The 22,157-nt window shown below is 36.3% G+C and overlaps 1 protein-coding gene across 1 annotated transcript in view; it reads left to right on the forward strand.

The window, feature by feature from the left end:
• Positions 1–22,157, forward strand: part of LRP1B (LDL receptor related protein 1B) — a 370,405-nt gene that overhangs the window by 60,573 nt on the left and 287,675 nt on the right. The window contains exons 5-8 of the mRNA XM_074910092.1: positions 10,180–10,402; positions 13,270–13,441; positions 15,449–15,592; positions 17,008–17,244. Coding sequence (XP_074766193.1) covers positions 10,180–10,402; positions 13,270–13,441; positions 15,449–15,592; positions 17,008–17,244 — 776 coding nt within the window. The remainder of the gene's footprint in view (positions 1–10,179; positions 10,403–13,269; positions 13,442–15,448; positions 15,593–17,007; positions 17,245–22,157) is intronic.

The following is a 22,157-nucleotide window of genomic DNA, read 5'->3' on the forward strand; positions in this document are numbered from 1 at the left end:
TGCTGTCAAATACAGGCTGTTTTCTATTCTACACTGTGCTAAATAGCCATATGCACAATTTAAACTAGCTTAAGGATTTATTGTTCTAGAAGTGTTTGCTGTTTAGATCAAATATGACATGTATTTGCTCCCCTTTGGCATAAGGTGAAATTATTAGCATGTATAAAGATTGCTCTATAGTATATTTTTTATATAACTTGAATTTTTTAGATATAAAATATAAATTTAAAGTGTAGTTTTCTCAAATTTGTTATTCTACAGCATATCCTATGTCTTCATCCAAGATTCTTTTCAGCTTTGATGTCACTGATTATATTTAATGATTTAAAACTAAACCAAGAGCTTTGAGAACAGTGATACTGAAGACTGTACTAGCACGGTCCCTTAGCATAGCATCCTAGAAGTGACTTCTCTTAACCGCAGTAAAATGAAATGCTTAGATGGGAAAGTAAGAATAAAACAAGCATATGGTAGTAGTTCCCATAGCAAACCTGTCAGCTTCCAGCTGTGTACAATATTGTGATTTTGTTAGCAACATCATTGCATGCATTAGCCACTGATATATTCTTCTTCTGTGAATTTTTTGGAGAGAAGAAATCCCCATACTTGCTGTTGTCTGCTAAATCATCATGACTTTAAATAATCAGTTTTCAAAACTGTGGTCTGAAGAATTTGGGATCTAAGGAATACACCTCTAAATACAATCCTAGCCTTTCTTCAGGTCTGCCTGGGAAGGAGGAGCCCTGAGATTCCTAAACCATGCAAACTGTGGATTTTTGTTTAATTTAATATAATCCTATATAATGATGATTATTGTAGCATTTTCTGTATGAGGCAGGTTCTCAAATGCCAGCTATTACTGACATTTAATCTTGTATAGGTCATAAAATACCAAGGTGGAAGAACTGTTTTATTTTTCACATTAATAATAAATTTTAAATAAATTATTATTGAAAAAAAAGCTGTATTTTTCATTCTCTGTAACCAAATAGAAAAACTTGGTTGACACAAATCACAGATTTGAAAACAAAGCCTTCTTAAAATAGACATCTGTGTTGTCATAGATGTAGGTGATGTAGAAAACATGATTTTAAATCTCTGACAAACCGAACGGGTACATTTTTTGCATTTCATAGTGCCAAACAGTCCATGTAACTCTGATTTCTCAAACTGGGTTGAAAGGGCCATGTCTCAAATTCTGGGAAAGAAAAGCTACTGGAGAAGTGACATTGTGTTTGGGAAATAATAGCCTCCTGTGTCTAGACAGTCGTTTTTAAAAAGCGAGTTACTGCTAGTGCTGTCCTGATTTCTCTGTAGCTGAACTTAGCTCTAGGACAAGAGTTAAACCTAACAAGCTCCTGACTGTTTTCCTGTTAGCTTGAGTTTCATCAGGATGCAAATCAGACACACTTTCAGGGGTCATTTTTCTTCTACTTTTTTTTCCCCTACAAGTACTGAACAATTAATGAAAACTTCAGCACACAACCCCCTCCCCCCAAAAAATTCCTGTTTTTAAAAAAGTAATTTTGAAAATTTGTTGCAACTAAAAGAGTGTTTATTAAATGGAAGAAACAATAGAGTCTGATTGCATGTAATAATATATTGTGAAAATTAAATAGCTTCAGGAAAAGTACTGGGTTTTTTTTTTTTTCATGTGAAAGAGCTTCAGTACCATAATAATTAAATCTTTTAAATGATTTCTGTGAATATGTGCATTCTGCTATGTACTAGGCTTCATGTAAATAGTATAAGAGGTTAAGTGGAACCATATTATTGCTCCAGAAGTCATTCAAAGCAGAATAATCAAAACTTTTACATTAAAAATACATATCTCTAGTTGAGTTTGAAGGATATAATTTATGTCAGACCCTGAGTTTTCAATGAAGAAACAATTTTCTATGGCAAAATTATTTCACTGCACCTTGTATATGTGATAAAATATACAACAGTTGAAACTATCGATATAATCCTCAGAAATAATTGCTGAGGATAATCCAAGAAGTATATTCATCATCATGTTCTCTCCAGGCTCAGAGTTACAGATTTAAATATATCTAACAGCAGTGTGTGTATGATTTGGATGGAAACACACATTTTATAACTGTATAAAAGTCTGTTTGTGAAATAGTTTTGGTTTTATATGTACCATTTATAAAATATTATAAATACTTCTTGGTACTGTGACTTGGCCGTCACATTAAAAGTCTGCTTAAGTGATGATATAAAACCATGTTACATGACAGTTTGAGTGTCTTTAAAAATGAATTTTCTCAGTGGATCCACACAGCAATTTGGCACAGCTGGTTTGTGATAAACTGGGAATAATCAATGTTTCTCCGTTCTTATTCTATCGGATGAGCTTGTAGTAACACGTGGGGTAGTGCACATACAGTCTGAAAACACTGTACCTCCAGATTTAAATCTGAATCCATACATTTTCAGATGACTGGCAATAGCTTGACAAATTAAATACTAGTGTTCAGGACCCTTAATGAATCCATGAACGCATCTGCAATGTGTCTTTCAATCAAAAATAACAGTTATTAAAACTTTGCATATATTTATGAAAAAAAAAAGTGACATAAAGGTAAAATTTGTTTGACTTCCTAAAATACTATATTGAGAATGAATTTCCAAAATTCAGACAACATCCTTTTGTTCAGGAGAAAGAGAAATACAATGACAGTGCACCATTGGTGCACAGAATTACTCAAGGTAATTACAAGGCTTTAGTGAATGGATATTGAATTGTATTTAGACAGAAAGCAGGTTAAGTAAATATAAATTTGATATACGCTAAGGGATGCAGTTTTTCAAGAGTACATCTCATAGCTGTAGTCTTATTCTTGATGGGGAAAAAAGAACAGACTTAACTATCATGACAAGAATGAGCCTAAGACAAACTTTCTTTTCATTTGTATACTCTAGCAAAACCTATGAAATGAGTTTTCATTTCTGTGAGTGTTTGTCTTTGATTTATTGGTGTTATATTCCAGGCATGCGGTTTTTTAGCATGTACAGAAACTCACACCTATTCGTAAGTGGAGCAAGAAAGAGAATGTAGTGAAGTTGATATGGGTTTGCTACATATTTACTCTGTGTATGAAGTATAGCTTGTGAGAGAAAATTGAAACTGTGAGAAGATATCATAAGATAGAAAGTTATCTGTACATCTTACTACCATATATTATTCCTGCTTCATCCAGAGATAGTAGATAGGTGCACTGGAGTGCCTTTTGCAGTTATTTCCCTGCAGAGAAAGCATATTTGGGTGGAAAAGAGGGGGAATAAAACTTTTAAAGGGTCCTTATAACCTTTAAAAACTTTATTTTATGTATATTTGATTGCCATTCCTTAGACGAAAGAAGGTGAAGGCTTTTGTCCCTTCCAAAGTAGAAAGGATCAAACGTGACAAATTCTCTACAGGATTTTGTTTTGATAAGCTAAAACAATAGTATGGTGGAGTCATTAAAATGTAACAAATTACAGTTCTGAATTAATATATTACATTTATTTTGTAATATCTCTGAAAATGCATATTTCTCTGTGTGTAATTATATAGGAAATTATATTGGGGAGGGTGTCCTGTTGATGGCAAACTGATTTAGCTTGATACTAGGCATATTTCTAGGGATGGACAGTTTTACTGGCAAAAAAAAAAAAAAAAATAGTTGCAGGGTTTTTCTCTTTGTTCCCCCCATGTTGTGCTGCTCTGTTCAATAAGAACTCCGCAGATTATGAAAATTTGTAGCTACTTTAGCAGCGAACCAGATTTTCTCTTTTTTAATCCATTCCCAAGTTCACAGCTACTCACCCTGTTTGCTGCTCAGATTGCAATCCCTGTTACTACAAATAAGATAACCTTTGCTTGTGGTGATGAACTATAAAGAGAATGGTATTTTGCTGCAAATATCCCTCCTACCAACCCTTTGGGTTGAGGTTTTGCTGATTTTGCCTGTGTTCTGTTGTGCAACAAAGGGTGATTGGAGCTTGGCTCTGTGTGGTGGTGAGGAGTTGTCCAACAGCTGCTTCCTGCCTGGCACTAAATCTGCAGCTCTCTACGAGAAGAAACCATTATTATTTCATTCTTATGCACTCATTGCCAAGATTCCACAATACTAAGAACATTTGGAACATACGTCTACCCCTACATTGCTGAAATCACAATGATAATAATAATGATGATTAAATGCAGCAGATATCGGATACAGGGCTGTATGGCAGTCCCTTTCTGAGAATCCAGTAAGTAAATCACCTGATACCAAAAGCTTTAATTTACAAGCGGAGAATCCCACAGATGTTTTCGCACAATCCTTTTAATTAGGTGTTTTGATCACCTCCTCTGAAGAAGTTTCCCTCTTCACCACAGTCTCCATAATTTTGATTATCATCCAGTGTCACTTTGTGTGTTTACAATTTGTCCTACGTTATATCTGGCTGGTGTCACTCAAAGCCAAGGGTCTTCTCATTAGGTTTTAAACCCATTAAATTGCACCCCAATTCTGTTAGTCCAATTTAGAGGTTTTTTTCCCCACACTGTAATCCCTCTTCTAAATTAGAAAAAAAAAGCCTCTAACTTGTCACTCATTTGTTTTCCCACAATTAACAGAATCTCTTTAGTAGCTTTCTCTCTTGATAATGATCTTTTCAGTGTAATTTCTGAAAATTAAGTACTGCTTTTTCTACTCATGGCTCTCAGAGGCATGCTATTAACTATTTTGCTGTAGTGCAGATAGGTCTGGTTCACGGCAGTAACTCTGTCTAAGAAAGCAGCCTTCTTTCTATGTATACTATAATCATTTACCTCAGATAATATTGCATTGCAGTTGACTCTGCCCTGTGAATTGCCAAGTGCTCTGTCATTCTTCCTTTCAAAATCTGTCCTAGCAATTCCCACCTTGAGGTGAAACTAGTGGACCTGCAATTACTTCAGAACATCCTTTCTTGATCTTCAGCTTACGTAGAAGGAGCTACCCTTTAAATGTGTGTGTATTTGTAATCTTTATCCTTTTCATACCAAGTAGTGCTTTCACTAACACATCTTTATCTCTGATAAGAGAAGACCAGAGGAAGAGATGGAGAAGTAAACTATGGTATTTTCCCTGGCATTGCCATTTGATCGTTATGTGGCAGCTTGGCAGAGTTTGGGTCATATAGACAGTGGTGTTTAATGTATGAGCTTTAAATAACTCTCTCTATATAACTCTATTAGGAAGGATTTCTGTGCAGAAGGGGCTGTTGGGAGTTTGAATGGGCTGCCCAGGGCAGGGGGGAGTCCCCGGGATCCCTGGAGGGGTTGAAGAGTCGGGTTGACCCAGCGCTGAGGGATCTGGGGGAGTTGGGAATATATTGAGTGTGAGGCTAATGGTTGGACTAGAGGATCTTCAAGGTCTTTTCCAACCTAGATGATTTTGTGATTCTATAGGATACCACGTCTTCCCCTGCATAATGGGGAGGGTGTGTAATTTGGATACATCTGTGATTAAAGTTCTTCGGTAACCCTGAGTCCATTCAGCCTCCACTCTTGCATTTGCTCTTGAGCCACACCGTACTCTCAGATGTATGATGGCTTGTTTTCTATGTCTCTATCCTGTTTGGGCATGCCTGAAACTGTGTGTTTTGCTTCCCCTCATAAGGGATTGAGGTTGCTGTGCAATAACACATTCCCCTTCCATAGGTCCACTGAAGGAGTGCTTCAGGTTTAAAAGCCAGCCTGGGAATTAAAGGAGCAATAAGAAGTGGAAATAGGCTGGTTTGTGAGTTATAAAGGGAACAGTTTAGAGTCTGAGGCCTGGCAGCTGAATAGATGAGCTTCTCGATATGGTGACAAGTGTACCTCTTCCCTATTACATAGAGTAATGAGAGACTGAGGAGGGAAACAAATAGTAAAAAATAATAATAGTGACATATGAATACACTCAACTGTGAAGCACAGTTGTATACGTCAGGAAAAAAATCATGAAACCTTATAATATCAGTCCATACGTGGATGGTGGTTTTTTTTGTCAAAGGGTTGCAGAATTGTGAAATTTCTCCCCCCAAACATCTGATTGTGCTCTATATAGTATTTGGCTTCTAAGGTGCATCAGAAGTTGAGTTTTCAGTCATCCAAATGTAGATTTACAAGGAAAACATTTTTTTTCTCATCTAGTTAAATAGCTGGGTTATAAATGAGGTGACTAAAAGCTTGGAAAACAAAAGGAGGAGAGAGAAGTTGCTGGACAAAACCAGCAGTGAAAAGGGGACGCATATAATGTCTGGCAGCTGAAGTAAGGCAGCAACTGTCTGGGTCTGAAAGGAAGTTGCTATCAAGGAGAGGTGTCTCTGTCAGGAAAGAACAGCAGGCCTTTTGAGGCCCTTCTTATGTGTTTTGGGGGCCTGATAATGAAGGAAAGATGAATCTGTGACCACTGATGTGAGAACAGGGACGGGGAAGTTCACCATCACTTTTGTCTCATGACAGCAGTCTTGTCCCTCGGTGACATCACTTTATTGCTATTTGTAATCGGTGGGTTTGTCAGGATATTTTAAAATGTTATAGAGATTTTGTTGCTCAGATGTGGAGGGAATGTTCTGTGTTTTCCTAGTTGAAACCAAACTCCTGGTGGATAGTTCTTAACTTATGAAATGGGTTGTACTTCATAGACTGCAGAAAGTCAGCTCAACCCTAGGAAATCATCAGGAGGAGGAGGATGTATGTAATAGCTGGTGAGAGGATAACTGTAAATCAGCAATGTAACAGAGCTGGGAAAATAGCAAATGTCATCCAGTGATGGCTGAATCTCTAGCCGATGCAGAGAAGTCACAGAGCCATTGTAGAGGCACCGGTGTCCTCCTCTCTGGAACAGTGCGTCCACTGCTGACCATGCTTGTTCAATAACACGACCTAAAATTGGAATAAGTGCAGAGAAGGGCAACATAAAGAGCCTGTCTTGCAAGATGAGAAAGACTGATTTTCTTTGCTTATCTCTAGCTGCTAGGTAGAGTGAAAGAATTTGATTGCCATCTAGAAATACCTTTGGAGGGGAAGACGGGTGAAAAGAACTGTTTAAGGCAAATAAGTGTGCTGCAGAAATCAGTAGGTATTATTTAGCTTGGAAGATATCATCATTAGTTATTAGTTGTAGATTCCTCACTGCTGGAACAACAATGATGAAGCCGTTCCGGAAGAGCTCCTGGATGGAATGTTGAGTCAAAAGAAATAAGTACTTCAAACTTTTAAGAAGTTTAAAAAAAGAGTAGTATAGGATGTCTGCAAAGCACCTGGACCTGATGAAGAAGTTTTTGATTAACAATGGGCAGAATATAGGGTTTGTACAGTTTCAAAGAGCTAGGAGAATATTCAGGATTTCTAAGCGTGAAAAAGTCGATAGCTTTGGAAAGATAATATGCCTTAATAAAATTCAATTTAGTGCCAAAATTTTTACTATTTTATATCAGCCTCAATTAGCATCCTCATTGGCAGTCAGGAAATAAAAGCTGTAACGATCAGAGCGCTGTCCCTGTCCCTGTTAGAGCTGGTCCCTCAAGGTCACCGCTAATGCACAGCGCTTGGTCTGTACGGGGAAACGCACATGGTCAGTATTGCTGCTGAAGTTGCTCTGTGAATTGATAAATGATTTCACCGCCCTCTGCTGAAAATGGATAGGCAAATCCAGCACCATTTGTTAGCAGAAAAAAAGGTCTTGAGCTGAAAGAAGTGCTACTACAGTGTATCTTAGAGAACTCCCAAGGCAAAGGAAAAACAGTGTAATTGTGGGTCAGCCTCACGTGTTATAAATGCAGTTTTGATTTAAACCTCATTCTGTAAAATCTGCGTTAGACTTTAAATACAGAATTGCATTTCAAGATTACATGGTAAAGCATTTAATTTTAATTTAATTTTCAGAATGCTTTGATCATACGGCAGCAGTTAGGCAGCTACTTTCTTTTTCTGTCTTTTACCTCTGCATTAAAGGATAAATTTTTATTATTGTCAGTGTCCAGGAGAAGAGTAATGATTGTTGAAGGGAAAAGAATGTAATTTATACTTGAAGTCATGCTAGTGTACTTAGCACAAATGCTGTTAATATAAAACAGATATTTAGAAAACAAAGTAATGACCTTCCATCCCTGATTCTGGAGAAGCATCTTAAATTAGATAATCTTTACTGTATCTATTTGTCATTGACATACAAACATTTTATTTCTTCTCTCATCCGAAAAGCAGCTCTAATTGTAAAAGGCAAATAATTATTTTTAACTTGTGTTTCAGTCTGTTTTGTGATTTCGTGAAGAAATGTTAAATCTTGTATAAGAAAACTGTGCAGTAAGCAGTCAAGTAAAGAGTCAGTGTGAAGTCAAGCTTCGGGTCTTTGTAGCTGCTGTGTTATGTACGTGTGTTTTTATATACACACGTGTGTGTGCCTGATCACAGCAAACCCACTTGGTTCTGTGGTTGTGAAATGAGCTTTATTTGAATTATTGAACCTTCAGACACAATGTGGCATCAAATCTAAATCAAATTCCCAGAACTACAGACTGTAGACTAGAGTAGATGTAACGTTTTAACAACTAATGTAATATGTAATAGGTGTTGGCCTTGTTAATGCTCATGAAATACATGCATAAATACATATATAAGTGTATCTACATCATTATATACACAATACTTTAGCTGATTTTGTTCAAAATTAAACATTTGCTTTGCAGACATAGTTTTTACTTTGCCACATCATCTGTAGTATGTACGTTTTGATTTATATGGACCTGAATGTTAAGTATATGGTGTTTCAAATGTTCTTAAAGTACAGCTGGGATACAGAATTACAATGAAGGACAAGACAGGAATTCAAAATTATCCTGATAAATATAAATCCCTGTCAGGAATGGAGTTATCCCTCAGGAATGTTATAGGTAAAGTTTATTCTGCCTTATGGCCTGGTGATGGACTACATGACCTTTCAAATTCTCCTCAAGCCCTGTTTTATGATTTTGTGATCAATTCATTTTGGCATTTGACAGCTGCTGTACATATACTATAGCTAATTCTACTGCGTTTAACACTTTTAATGATTTTTTTAAATGTACATACTTTGCACATGAAACACATCAACTACATTTAAATGTATTTGTTTGAAGATGGTAATAATAAAGTATATGGGTCTCACTGGCTATTTAGCAAACATTCTTTCCAGCCTAAAACAAACTACACTGCTGAATTTCTATGAGACGTTATAAGGCTATAAATTATTATTCTTTAACATGAAGATATCTCAAGGTTTGTATGCTGTTGATCCAATGTTATTCCCATTAGTGGTAATAACTAGGAGATAACTCATTTCATCTGGAAAATGAAATCCTGATTCTCAAAGTAGTTTTTGTAATATTCAGCCTGGAATCAGATTATTCTTTAGAGCATGTTAAAGTCATGGCAAGGTGGTCTTCACATGGCAAGTGTAATTTAGTCTCACAAATAGGTAATCTTGTTAAAATATTGTCAGGTTAATCAAAATTGATTTGTGTGTACTAAACCCAGTGAATGCTAATCAAGTGTCGGTTAGGAAGCTTTATTAGCAATTTTAAATCTTTGATAGTTTTCCATTATTCTTGGATGGAATGACTCATTGGATTTGTGGGACCCTTTTAAAGCCTGAACATCCTTCCAAGACTGGGTACAAATGTACTACAGACGAAAGCATCTTCTTCAGAGATATATTTTCAAAAACCTGACACTGTGGATCACTGTTATACATCGTATGCAATGAATTCTGCTCCAAGACGTATAAGTGCATTTCGGTTTTGCCACTCTGTTATTTGTAACTATCTTGCCATATTTATAAATAATGGTTAAAGTGATATTTAAGGTTATAATGTAGTCTCTGTACAGATGAATACCATCCATTTAAAAGTCAAGTATTACATGGTGTATCAGTGCTGTGAGGGAACGTATTTAGAACTTCTGTGTGTTCCATTTGAAAGAAAATTCTATTTAATTGTGGATTTCTTAGAAGATATGGTGATTATTTTTTTTTTGTAATTATATGATTATCAATATGGGTTATATGGATTATTGATAGATGACACACACACACACCCTGACTTGAGAAGTACAAAAACTTGCTTTTCACAGAGCCACCAGGAGCTTTGCACTCTGCTCACACCCTTTGCAACTTACAACATCTTATTTTCTTTCAACAGAAAGCTTTTCTTTACAGACTATGGGAATGCTGCCAAGGTTGAGAGGTGTGACATGGATGGAATGAACAGGACGTGGATAGTAGACTCTAAAATTGAACAGCCAACTGCTCTTGCACTAGACCTCATCAATAAATATGTGTACTGGGTTGACATATATCTGGATAGTGTGGAAGTTGTTGACTATCAAGGGAGAAAGAGGCATACAGTAATTAAAGGCAGACAAGTAAGTATTTTTTTGCAAAGTAGTAAAAAGTAATGATATAAATAAATGAATGTACATAATGCTAACAGCTGCAATAACTTCAGACTTTTTTCCTCTTTCTAGTTCAAATGCATCAGACGTTTAAGATGCATCTGCATTTTTTGGTTTATTTGCAATTTAGTCCATTTTGCAGCCTATGGACAGCTTTCCTTGCAGTGTCTCATTAACAATGTACCATGTAAGTCTCTCCGCGTTGTCAAAGACTTTAGGACAGAAAATATGGGGTGATGGAAGGATACTAGGGGTTAAAGTATTAATGACAAGAAGATGTCCTTGCCGGTTCAGGAAGGAGAGACTAACAGGCACGAGAATGTGAAAGAAACAGAAAAGCAAAAGCTATTCACCTGTTCAGACCAATCTGGATGCGCTTAAATCATATTTTGTTGATGGCAATGATGCTCTTCTCAGTTGATCCAGATGTTCGGAGTCGTAAATACAAATGCTGAGACTGTATGAGTCTTTGAGCCGGGAGTATATCAATCCATTATTGTTGCTTCAGCTTGGAAAGTAGAGTAGTGTGTAGCAGGGAAAGGAAGGGTTCCCTGGAAGTTGTAAGGCTTATGTAAATTGGGGGAAAACTAGCAAAGACCAAAGTGTTCCTGGTTGCTACTTGCACTCCCAGAGCTGGTGTGGGTACCATCTTTACGTCTACTTCTGCCTGAAGTTAAACAGAGTGTGTAAAAACGTACAGATGGAATAAATATTTCACCTGTTCTGCTGTCATTCTTTGCTTGCTTTCAGATAATCACTGTTTACCAAGAGACAACTGGATAGAATAACTACCATTTAAAAATAGGCAGAAAATGTGACAAAAAACAGTCTAGGTCACCTGGCCGAATAGCAAACGTTTACCTATTTTTTACCAAATTACTCCAAGTATTTCGGCAGTTGTTCTGAAATAAGTTTTTGGGTTTGTTTTGGTTTGGTTTTTTTAAGGTAACATTTTGGACTAGATACTTAAAAAAATAAAGCTGTTTTCAGAAGCAGCTAAGATACTTTTACAGGCTTGTAACTGAATTGTACTGACGTGATAGGAGAGATGTTTTTTCTCTTCTTTCTGAAATTTAGATGCAAAAGAGAATTATTTATCAAGTTCAGAGGGATTCTTTCTTCTCTAAATGGGCTAAAAAAGGAGAAGGATGTTTGATTTTTCCATATGGATCAAGGGTATTAAAAACTTTGGCCTCTCTGTTGGTCACTATCTCAAAAAGAAAAGCATATTGGTGTCTTTCCACTCAAATGTAAAATTGGTAATTTCACTAGGTTTTGTGCCTGCATTTATCAGGATTTAGGATGTTTGTTACTGCAAGTTACTTGACAGTCCAAGGAAAGAGCAGACCAGAAAACTACTATCAAGACATTTTAAGGATCAACATTTATTTCATAGGTACAAACATATCAAAGGACATGCTTTCCAAATTATACGGGCTTTTATGATTGATAACCTGGGTAGCTTTCAGAGGACTGTTCTTTATAGCAAGTAACACTTCCATTCATGCATAAGATAGCTGGAAAGCTTCATGAAATGTAAAAACCAACAAATGCATAAATTAAATACAAATAATTAAGTTGTCATAAGCTCCATTTTAAAAAGTCACATGGTTTTAATAGTGTAAATATAGGAAAGTTGTCGTGGGAATTATAAACAGAAATATGGAAGACAGAATTAGAATGCAGTAGAGAATTCAACAATTTGGTACAGATGAATCACTGTTTTCAAGGCTGTTTTCCTTTCCATCTTACTATAATTTGATTTAATTTCTATTGGGTCTTTATCAAACATTTCCATTGATCTCAATTATTTTTTTCCGCTGTGTAAGGGTAAAATACAGTGGCAAGATTTGGCCAGATGAGGAGTAATTTCCATAAGGGAGTGAAATATTAGATGCACGACAGGGGTTTTCTGTTTGGGTTTTTTTTGGTGGCGTATGTCTGAATTTGTGAGTAAATGAGCTAAGTAAATACTTTGTGGTGAACAATTTATTGATTAAACTAATAAGATACTCAGCCTGTGAATGTCTGAACATCTGCCAACAAATTATCTTTAATTTGTTCAGCTTTCAAAGATGCCAATGACATATTTTATGTTTTCTAAATGTTTGAATCAAGCACAGCCACTAGATTATTGAACACTTCATGTTAGATCTGTGATGGACTGACTTAACTAACATTAGGTAATTTGTGTACCCAGACACATCTAAGCTTAATACAATTTTAGAATTCACTTTTTTATAAACAGGTAGTACCGTGTGACCACAACCATATTCAAAGACACCAATACAAAAGGTACATGAGCATAGCTGAAGGAATTTATTTATTAATTTACTTAAGAAAATATTCAGTGGGTATATCTTGCACTATTTGCCTTTGATTGTAACATCATTAAAAAAATACATCAGTGCAACCTATAAACAGTTTTAAATATCTATGTTTGTTAGTTAATGCTAGTTAATATTAGATAAATTATCTCAGTAGTAGCTAATATTAATACTAAAATAAGCTGTTGCACTTAAAGTATGCAGGAGTTTTTAATTTAAAAGACAGACACTGGGAAATTCATAGGATAAATGAACTGGGATTATTAAATATTTTGAATTTCCTGCCTTTCTTGTACAAGGATTTTTGAATTATAAATTTCAGACTAAAGAATGTGAACTGTACTTGCAGCGTAGTTTGTGTTCATTATTTACAAATATTTATTGACATATTCATAATTCCTTTTGTACAGTTTAGTGTGTACAATTCACAGTAGTGTTTCATGTTTACAAATCATAGGTATACCTAAAATATTCAGCTAAAAATATTATATTTTGGTTTTTCTTTTCCAGATCAGACATCTTTGTGGTTTGGCAGTATTTGAAAACTATTTATATACAGTGAATTCCGATAATCTCAACATTTTACGGATAAACAGATATAATGGCACTGATGTTCAGTCTCTTGCTAGACTTGACAATGCTAAAGAGATCCGTGTATACCAGAAAAGAACTCAAACAGCGGGTAAGATCAAAATTCCTCTTTCTAGGAGATGTAAAACCAGATACAAGATGGATGTGTGGTTAAAAAGTTTCTTACAGAAAACTGTATTAGAAGATGCAGTGAAAAATTGTCACTGTGGCAATACTCTGTTGCTTCTTCCTCGGCCCAGTTTTCTATGTACTTGCCGCAAGTTTTCCTGCGTCTCCAAGCTCCTAACCCAACTGCTTCCTGAGCATTCAGCTTGGACAACCACCAAAGAACCCTGGTCTGCAAGTTTTCTGGCTCCACACACACAATCCTTTCAGAATTTAACACCTTCAAAACTGTTAGATGTCCAGTACCATCCACACACTTGGGTCTCAGACCTCAGAGATTCCTGGTTTCGCTGGGTCCTTTTCAGACAGTCTACAAACCTCAAGCGAGCCCCCACCTTTGGGGCTGCCAAAAAAGCACGGAGATGTGGGCAGGCAGCCTGCCTAACTGCCAGCACAGACATTGGTGACGTAGGAAATTGCTGTTAATTTTTCCTTGGTTTGTATAAATATCATATTTGCCTTCTGCGAAAGAAATCTTCATTTTGATCTGGAATGTAAAGCTTCCTATAATCTCAGAATTTTTGTCAAATATCACTTTCTGAATGACTCTAATCATGGCTCTGATCGCATACTTTCTGCATTCAGAACAGCAGTGTGATTTGGGGGAACTTTGTACAAAGACAGCAAGTTCCAAAATGTTTACGGCAGTGATTTATGAGAAATTTTTTATGTGACTGATAGCAATAAATCCTTGTCACGCCTGCTTGGACAGAAAAGCTAACGCATCAATTCTGATGATCAACGTAAATGTTATTAAACAGACCGACTGCTTTTAGAGAAGTTTCTGAAATTGTGAATTCTGAAATCTCAATTGACGTAGATTGGGTGAACTAATTTTCACCCTATAGCTGAGGGCATTGATTTGCAGATATCAGCATCTGAAGGAGGCTGCAAAAACTCTTTCCTTGCTATAGGCCCCCCTCTTGTATCCCTGAGGGAGTCAGAGAGGTTGAGCAGAGGAGAGACATGAGCACAGTGTAATCTTTTATTACATTCTGTGATTACTCTGTTCCTCTTGCCCTTTGTTCTCTCTGCTGCTACTTTTGTTTTGAATTGACATGTTTGTTGCTTGTCAAGATTTGCTGTAAAGGCTGTCTCAGCTTGGTAGAGTTTTTATATACCTTTAACAATATCGACCTTAAACCGCTTGATTGCTTTATTTTTAAGAACAACTAAAAAGCTTGAGGGAAAGGAGAAAGAAGAGAAAAACATTTTTTGAGCTAAAATACCGTTGGCCTGCTGTAAGCCAGCTTAGTAAATGTAGGATAGCAAAGTAGACTTTGTTTTCTCATCAGGTTTTATTAAAGAGTTTAATAAAATTTAATTTGTACATTAATTTAGAACTATGCATTTGAAAATGTGAAATCAAGGGAAAAGATTTCTTTGGCTGCTTTAGTTGGAGTTGTATCCCAACTGTACGAATATGGAGAAACGCTACAAAGCTCGTTCTGTTCTTCAGTTTCTGCACAGGTATCTCCCCCAGAAAGGTGCTGTCTAATGGAGTTGAATGAACAGCAAACTGCATGGGATTCGCTCTGTTCTCCCAAAAAAACCCAGCCAAATGAACCAAAGCAACAAATTAAAAAAGAGTAGAAGTTTCAGCTACCCCAGGGGAGCGCTGCCTGGCAAAAGCTGTGCAGAAGTTTATTCAGAAAGGGCTGATGGCACAGAGCGATGGGTACGGCTTAATAGCTACAAGATGGCCCCTTGGATTACTTGTCTGGTTTGGGTATCATCTTAAAAAAAAAACAAACAAACAAACAAAAAAAAAAACCCGAAACCACAAACGTCTTCCTTAGTAGTTATATTCTGGGGAGAGATTTATTGTGACACAAATTGCCCTTTTTTTCCTGTCTAAACTTTCTACATGCTGATGCATATAATTATCATGCTTTAAATGGATTTGAATCGTGCTGTTTTTCACTCTCTGTAGTCAGAAGCCATGCCTGTGAAGTGGACCCATATGGGATGCCAGGGGGATGTTCGCACATCTGTCTGCTCAGCAGCAACTACAAAGCACGGACTTGTCGCTGCAGGACTGGCTTCATCTTGGGGAGTGATGGCAGGTCATGCAAAAGTATGTTACTTAAATCAGAGTCTGCCAGCCGCTAATATTCCAGGGTATAGTTCTGGGTGTTATTTAACATGCTTGTCAATAACAATAGAGAACACGTGGACTGCTTTTGGGTAAAATTTGTGTGACATGTACCTGACACTTTGCTCACCTACTCCTTTCATTCCCTTAAAACTATTTCATTTGGCTTTGTTTATGGACGTGATATATTAAACCTGGGATGCTGTTTAAAGTTTTATAAAAATTATCATAAGTTTTACATTAATCAGTGTTACTCTTTCTTTATAAACTAATCATTCTCACAGTATATAGGTACTGAAATGCTGTTAAATAGTTTGTCACATCCAATTTATACCCATACAGTCAACTTGTAACTCAGAAGCAGACCAGCCATGCAAATAAGGCAAGCGAGTTTTTTCTCATAATATTTTGTGAAAGCAACTTTGATTTGTATAACTATGGTTATACCTAACATCAGGTATACACAATCAGTTGGTTACCTACAGCCAGAAGGACAGTCCAGAAGGTATTGGGGAACACCTGTTTCTGCCTGTTTTTTTGGTCAAATGGCATTGATTTTAGTTCAGATGAGGCATGCAATTAGGTACTGTGATGGATGCTGGTAGGTGGATATATTTGACCTCAGTCAAACCTCATAGAGTTTTCACTCACAATTCCAACAAAAAACCTTGAGAAGAAGTAGTAGAAGTATCTATCTTAGAGAATTTTAAGAGATATATTGATATTACTAAGGATATTTGTAAGTCTCTTTAAGGAAGGAAAATCACTTAATATGCTTCACTTATTTGTAATTAAACCTACTTGATTAAGTCATAAAAATCTCCTCAGAAATAGGAAATATCAGTATCTATGTTTCGTATTTCAGTATGGAAGAACAGTGTGTGTGTTGATTTGTATTCCTTTCCATTTGAAAGAATTTTACTGTAATCTTTTGTCTTTGTTTCTGAGAAACTTCAGGTGAAAAAAATAGCGGTTTGTATTTGCTGGAGTTTATGGTCTTGTTAGATTTAATGATTACTTCAGTCATGGTCCACATTACCCTGATAGATCCTAATGAATTGTAAAATTAAATATCTACAAAGCTATATATGTCCATTTCACAGCAGAAGCAAAGTTATTCTGTGATCTAGCACTGCTCTTCAGTGTGAACTTGTATAGAAAAAAATAATTAGATGTAAGCACCTCACTGAAATAATTTGTATTTTAATTAAGGTAATATAATTACCTAGATTTCTTGAGTTTAGATATCTTCGGAATATATGAAAGTTTAATTTTTGGTATTGAATAACACTCCGGCTCCCCCACTAATTGTGCCACTTAATTAAACAGTGACATTATGCACTGTAGAGAAGATTAGGCAGCATCAGTTGTTTATGTTTGTAATCTTTCTTTTGCAGGACCAAAGAATGAATTGTTTCTTTTTTATGGGAAGGGACGCCCAGGAATAATACGGGGAATGGACCTGAATACCAAAGTATCTGATGAATACATGATCCCTATAGAAAACTTGGTCAATCCTCGTGCTCTGGACTTCCATGCTGAAACCAATTACATTTACTTTGCTGATACTACCAGTTTCCTAATTGGACGCCAGAAAATTGATGGCACAGAGCGAGAAACAATCCTCAAAGATGGTAGGCAATGCTAACTGATAGTGACTTTCAGAGAATCTCACTAAGGAGGAGTTGAACTGACATTTACAGATAATTTAAAGCTTTATTTATATCTCCCATGGAAAACTGACTCAAACGAGACCTTGAACGGAGTTGGAGATACTTTTTTTTTTTTAATTTCCTGCTTATTTTTCCAAAGTGCAAAACCATAAAGTTTGGCTAAGTTGCTCTGTTGTAAATTCTTATTTTGTCTATTTAAGCTTTTACCCACCAGTGAGTAATTCCTACATCTCCACTGTATTCTTTCAGTAGTAAATACAACAGATCCATAATGTGGTTCTTTGTGATCATTCACTGAGTCATCCTGTATCCTTGTGGACCTTGTAAGATTTCTTCAACCTGTATCACAGTGTGAATTCTGGAGTTTATTCAAGTAGTTTGGCAGAGTGAGACTTCCTGTAGTGCTTGCAAAAAGTATTGTCTTTCCTGATGCATTTTCCATTGTATATGTGGAAGCAACAGGAAGACCTAAACGTTTTTCAGAACCTTAATTAAGATGTTTGTACCATTTATTATAGCAATGAGGGAAAATGTCAGCAGTTCTCCCACCACACTTCACCGAATCTCCCTGGTCTAGAATCTTATTTCATCATAATAAATGCTGTTTCAGTGCAAAAAAACTCCAGTTTGTCAACTGGAGGTATTTATCTTTTATAGACCCTTTTCATGAAAGGCTGCTTCGTTTTCTAGTCCTCAAGAAAATAAGCAGTATGAATATTCATCTTGGCCTTCAGAGAGCTTAATATCTTTACTTGTAATTTGAAGCTCAAGATGGTAAAAGTAACTAAAATACTATTGTTTCAGTACAGGGATTTTCATTCCCTGTCATTCATAACCCACGGTTTAATCCACCCGCCTCAGAAGTTATCTCCAGTTTGCAGTGATAAGGTGCTGTTTTGCTGTAAGGTCTCTCCACAGACCTCAGACTCTGCACAAAAATCCCTTCAGCAGTAGTTGCGAGGAATAGATGGCTCTTTACCCTATATTGGTAATTGCTTAATAATAGGCAGGTGAGTAAATCATTAATAATTAGCTCTCAGTCTGGTAATTCTTTGTTTCACTGCAAATATGGCAAAGGAATAAAGTACATCACAGAACTTCCATTGCTGACCTTCTTTTACTAAACCACACACAATTCATTTTACAATAAATTAATCCAAATGTGGAATAGAGGAAGAAGTGGACAGTATGTGGATTTAAACATTATAAGGTAACACTAAGGAGCATCCTTCCTGAACAGGTTGGGATTAGTCTAAACAAACATGAAAAAACTTTGTATAACAAACCATCAAATCGAAGAGACTCTTTTAGGTACTGTTTAATTGGAATTTCTGCTCATTATAAGTACAACATAGCAGAAATACCAGTGCAGCAGAAAGAGAAATGGGTTATCCAATGATGTATTATTGGTGGTCCAGATGCTTACAAAGACAAAAGCGATGTCAGTCATTCTCACTTCTACCCCAGGAGTTTACATTATTAGTTAGAACTTGGTGTAGTTTCATAACTTTAAAGTATGCTTAAAGAACACTTGTTAATGTATTTTTCATGATTTAAAAAATTAATATAGCCTCCAGCCATACCACCTCAGCTTTTATTCTTGTCAGCTCTCAAGAACTCAGCAGGGACAGATTAAATCATTCCTTGGTGGAAGGCTACTAGAGAAAATCAGGTGTGTCAGGAGGTGGTTTAATATTTGCTCTGAACAGCATGCTGCTAAGGAGCTCTGTCTGTGGTAGGTGTCACTTCTCAGATTAGAAGTTGTCATTTTTTGTGACTCAGATTTTGAGAGAACAGATACGCTAGTGCAAACAACACTGTAACTCGGATAATTACAGTTTGCCTACATGAGAACCTGATCCTACAAGCTGTTGACTGGGAACGGAGATCACCAAGCACCTAACACTGCTGGAGTTTGATTTTCCATATAGTTTCAGGTGTGATTTCTTATTCTTCACTTCGGGAAATAAAACGCTGTGTAGTATTGATAACTTCTTGACAGCCCACAGCACGGCCTGTCCTAGAGTTGGCAGCAAAACTGCAGTGGTAGTGCACTTCCACCAGCAATGGCAATTGCTATAACTAAGGTTTCAAACTTGCATGTGAAATCAGTTTTGTAAATAATTTTTTAAAAAAATGAACAAACCAGACATTTTTAAAGGAATTTAAATATTGTTCCGTTGAAGTAACAAACACAAACTCTGGGATTTTTTCACGTCTTCGTCCCCCTTATGTTGTTGAGGGCTGCTGTGAGCCTTAGTGTTATATCATTCACTTGTAAATATTAGCAAAAAATGGTCAAGGGTAAAGTTTTTGCTTAAAAAAGGTCAAAGTAGGTCTGTAAAGATCTTTGGAAACTGTTTCGCTTGTTGCTAGATAGAATTATTTTTGTTAATGGTTTTCATGCTAATCTAGTATTTTAGGCACTGCTAGTGCACACGATATAACTGACACTGAGCTAGGCCCTCTTCTACCCAATTACAAGCTGCACTTATATTACATATCTAAAAACAATGTGGCAAATTGTTGCCTCTAGGAATAGGAGTTTTTAAAAATCTTGTATCTATATTCAGTATATTTGAGCCCACATACTACTGTTGATTCTGAAATTCTGGTAGTATTTCTAGAATTTCAAATGTTAATTTTTCAGTTACCAAGTGAACAGTGATCAAAATGATATTTTTATTCACCTCATCCTTTTTGTGTTGAAACGGCCTCACTGCAGAAAAGACTGGCTTACTGTCGTCAATTCAGATTTGATCTTATTAGTGTAAAAACTGTGTTTAACCCAGTATATGTAGATCTGACAGGATAAAAACAAAATGGGTTTTGAACAAATAGCTCCTTGTCCTCAAGCTTCATTTTTAGCCATGTCAGTGTTTTCTTGAGTTGAGCAAAATCTGCTGGGACCCCTCTGAGCCCTAAAGGACTTTCACTCCTGAAGCGTGTCTTTGGTCCCTGTTCTGTTGAGCAGTCTTTCTCTGTGAACTTTGGGCTCCCAGGTCCTTGGTGAGATGCTCCCTTCTTCTCCGTACCATACGTTGCACTTTCTTCTTAAAATACTTGGTCACTCCTAGACCAAGATCCACTCTCCCATTTCCAGAGAGTTCCAGCTGACTCTGACATTGCCTTTTTAAAAGAATGTAGCAAAGGCTCTGAGAGACAACAAACAAAACTCACAGCATCCAGCAGCCTGGGAAGCTTGTGTGAGCTGCTGGCACTGTTCTTGCCCACTCTGACCACAGCTGTTTTGTACTTTAACTGGATGATTCTTGTCAGACTAGGTGGTTGCTGGGTTGGGTAAGTCACCCTGCTGTTGCTTATCCACCATCTGGAGGGTGAATTTTGACACCGTTGCTTCCTTCAAGCTTTTTAGATCACACGGAAAAATAGTTTCCCAAAAGTATAGTGACGTTTAGGTGTACCAGTTATAAATGCTAAACACATTTTGGAAAACCATTCAACATGCACCACTTTTTTTTTTTTTTTCCCCATAACTATCTCATATTGTGTCTCACAGGATGCGGTGTAGTCCCCACATCTGTGACTGTTTTACTAAATTTAGGACTAGTTTCTTATGTGAACAAGGTTTAGTTGATACATTGGTGAGTACCTTTGTCTCTCTATACTCTCTTTTGGACCTTCAGAATGATATCAACTTAATTGGATATATAGGGCAGAGGTCCAAGTATAATAAAAATCCTAGAATTTTATAAAAATAGGGAGAAGAAATATCAAGGACTGATTTGCAAGTTCACTCTTGTTTGTTGTTTTCTGCAGCTTGGCATAACAAAATGAACACCAAAATTGTGAAATGGAGTTATAATGGAAGAAAATAAAAATTTTCACTATTCTTCAGCTAAGTAATTGGAAACCAAAGGAATAAATGAATACAGAGGTAGTCAGGCTTCAATTGCTCCCATGTTCAAAGAACTACATGTATAAAAATGGCAGCTGGAGGTGTTGCATACATTTAATTCCTGTTACTGTTCAGGTCACTGCAGGTAGCAGATTGTACTTTGCAGCTCAATGGTTAAAGGAAAAAAACAACAAACAAAACTTAGCAACTGTGAAATACATCAGTTTTATATACATACATCTCCATGAGTGTTAAATTTAACATATGCATGGCACAGGATGACTACACACTTGGAATTATAGACAGTGTTAAAGCTAGAAAAAGTCCTGAACTACTCTAGACCTTGTGGATTTCTTCAAGTCAAGTCATTTCCCAGTTTCTTTCTATGTCGTTGTCCAGAGTTTCTTTCCTTTTACATTAAAAAGCTCATTTACATATTTCTGTTTATTCATCTGTGCTGTTTATCAGTCGTTGTTGTGCCCAGATAGAGGGTACTGATAAGGGAGAAAGCAGTTTTAAAAGTATTACATGGCTGTCATGCTATGACTCTTAGTAGCCGCCAGCTGTTTTTTTCTGTTTTGATACACTAAAAGCATAATGACTGAAGTATTTCTCTTAATAAGTGGATCCTTGGGGTTCTTTAAGTTTATATCATCTTAATATACTTCAACGTTATTTTTAAATGTATTTTGCTTTTTTTTTTTTTAAAGGAAATAATTACAAAAATAAAGAAAAGGTAACATTTGGCAGTGACAAGGTATTTAAAAACACTGTAGCTCTGCTAACTTGACAGGCAATATGGTGGTATTACAATCACTGAAAACATTGTTCAGCAAAAACACTGTGAGGTAATTTATCACGTTCCAATGCTATTGAGATTGTAACAGCACCTTTTATAGATGCTGTTATTGCATCCAAGTGTATAAAAAGTCCAATATTTCATTTATTCAGTAAAACTGTCCTATTTTATCTTAGTGTATTGTTGATGGCATACCATGTTATCCATAGGTTGTAG

This window comes from Athene noctua, chromosome 7 (genome assembly GCF_965140245.1).
Source record: "Athene noctua chromosome 7, bAthNoc1.hap1.1, whole genome shotgun sequence".
In the NCBI taxonomy this organism is placed as follows: domain Eukaryota; kingdom Metazoa; phylum Chordata; class Aves; order Strigiformes; family Strigidae; genus Athene; species Athene noctua.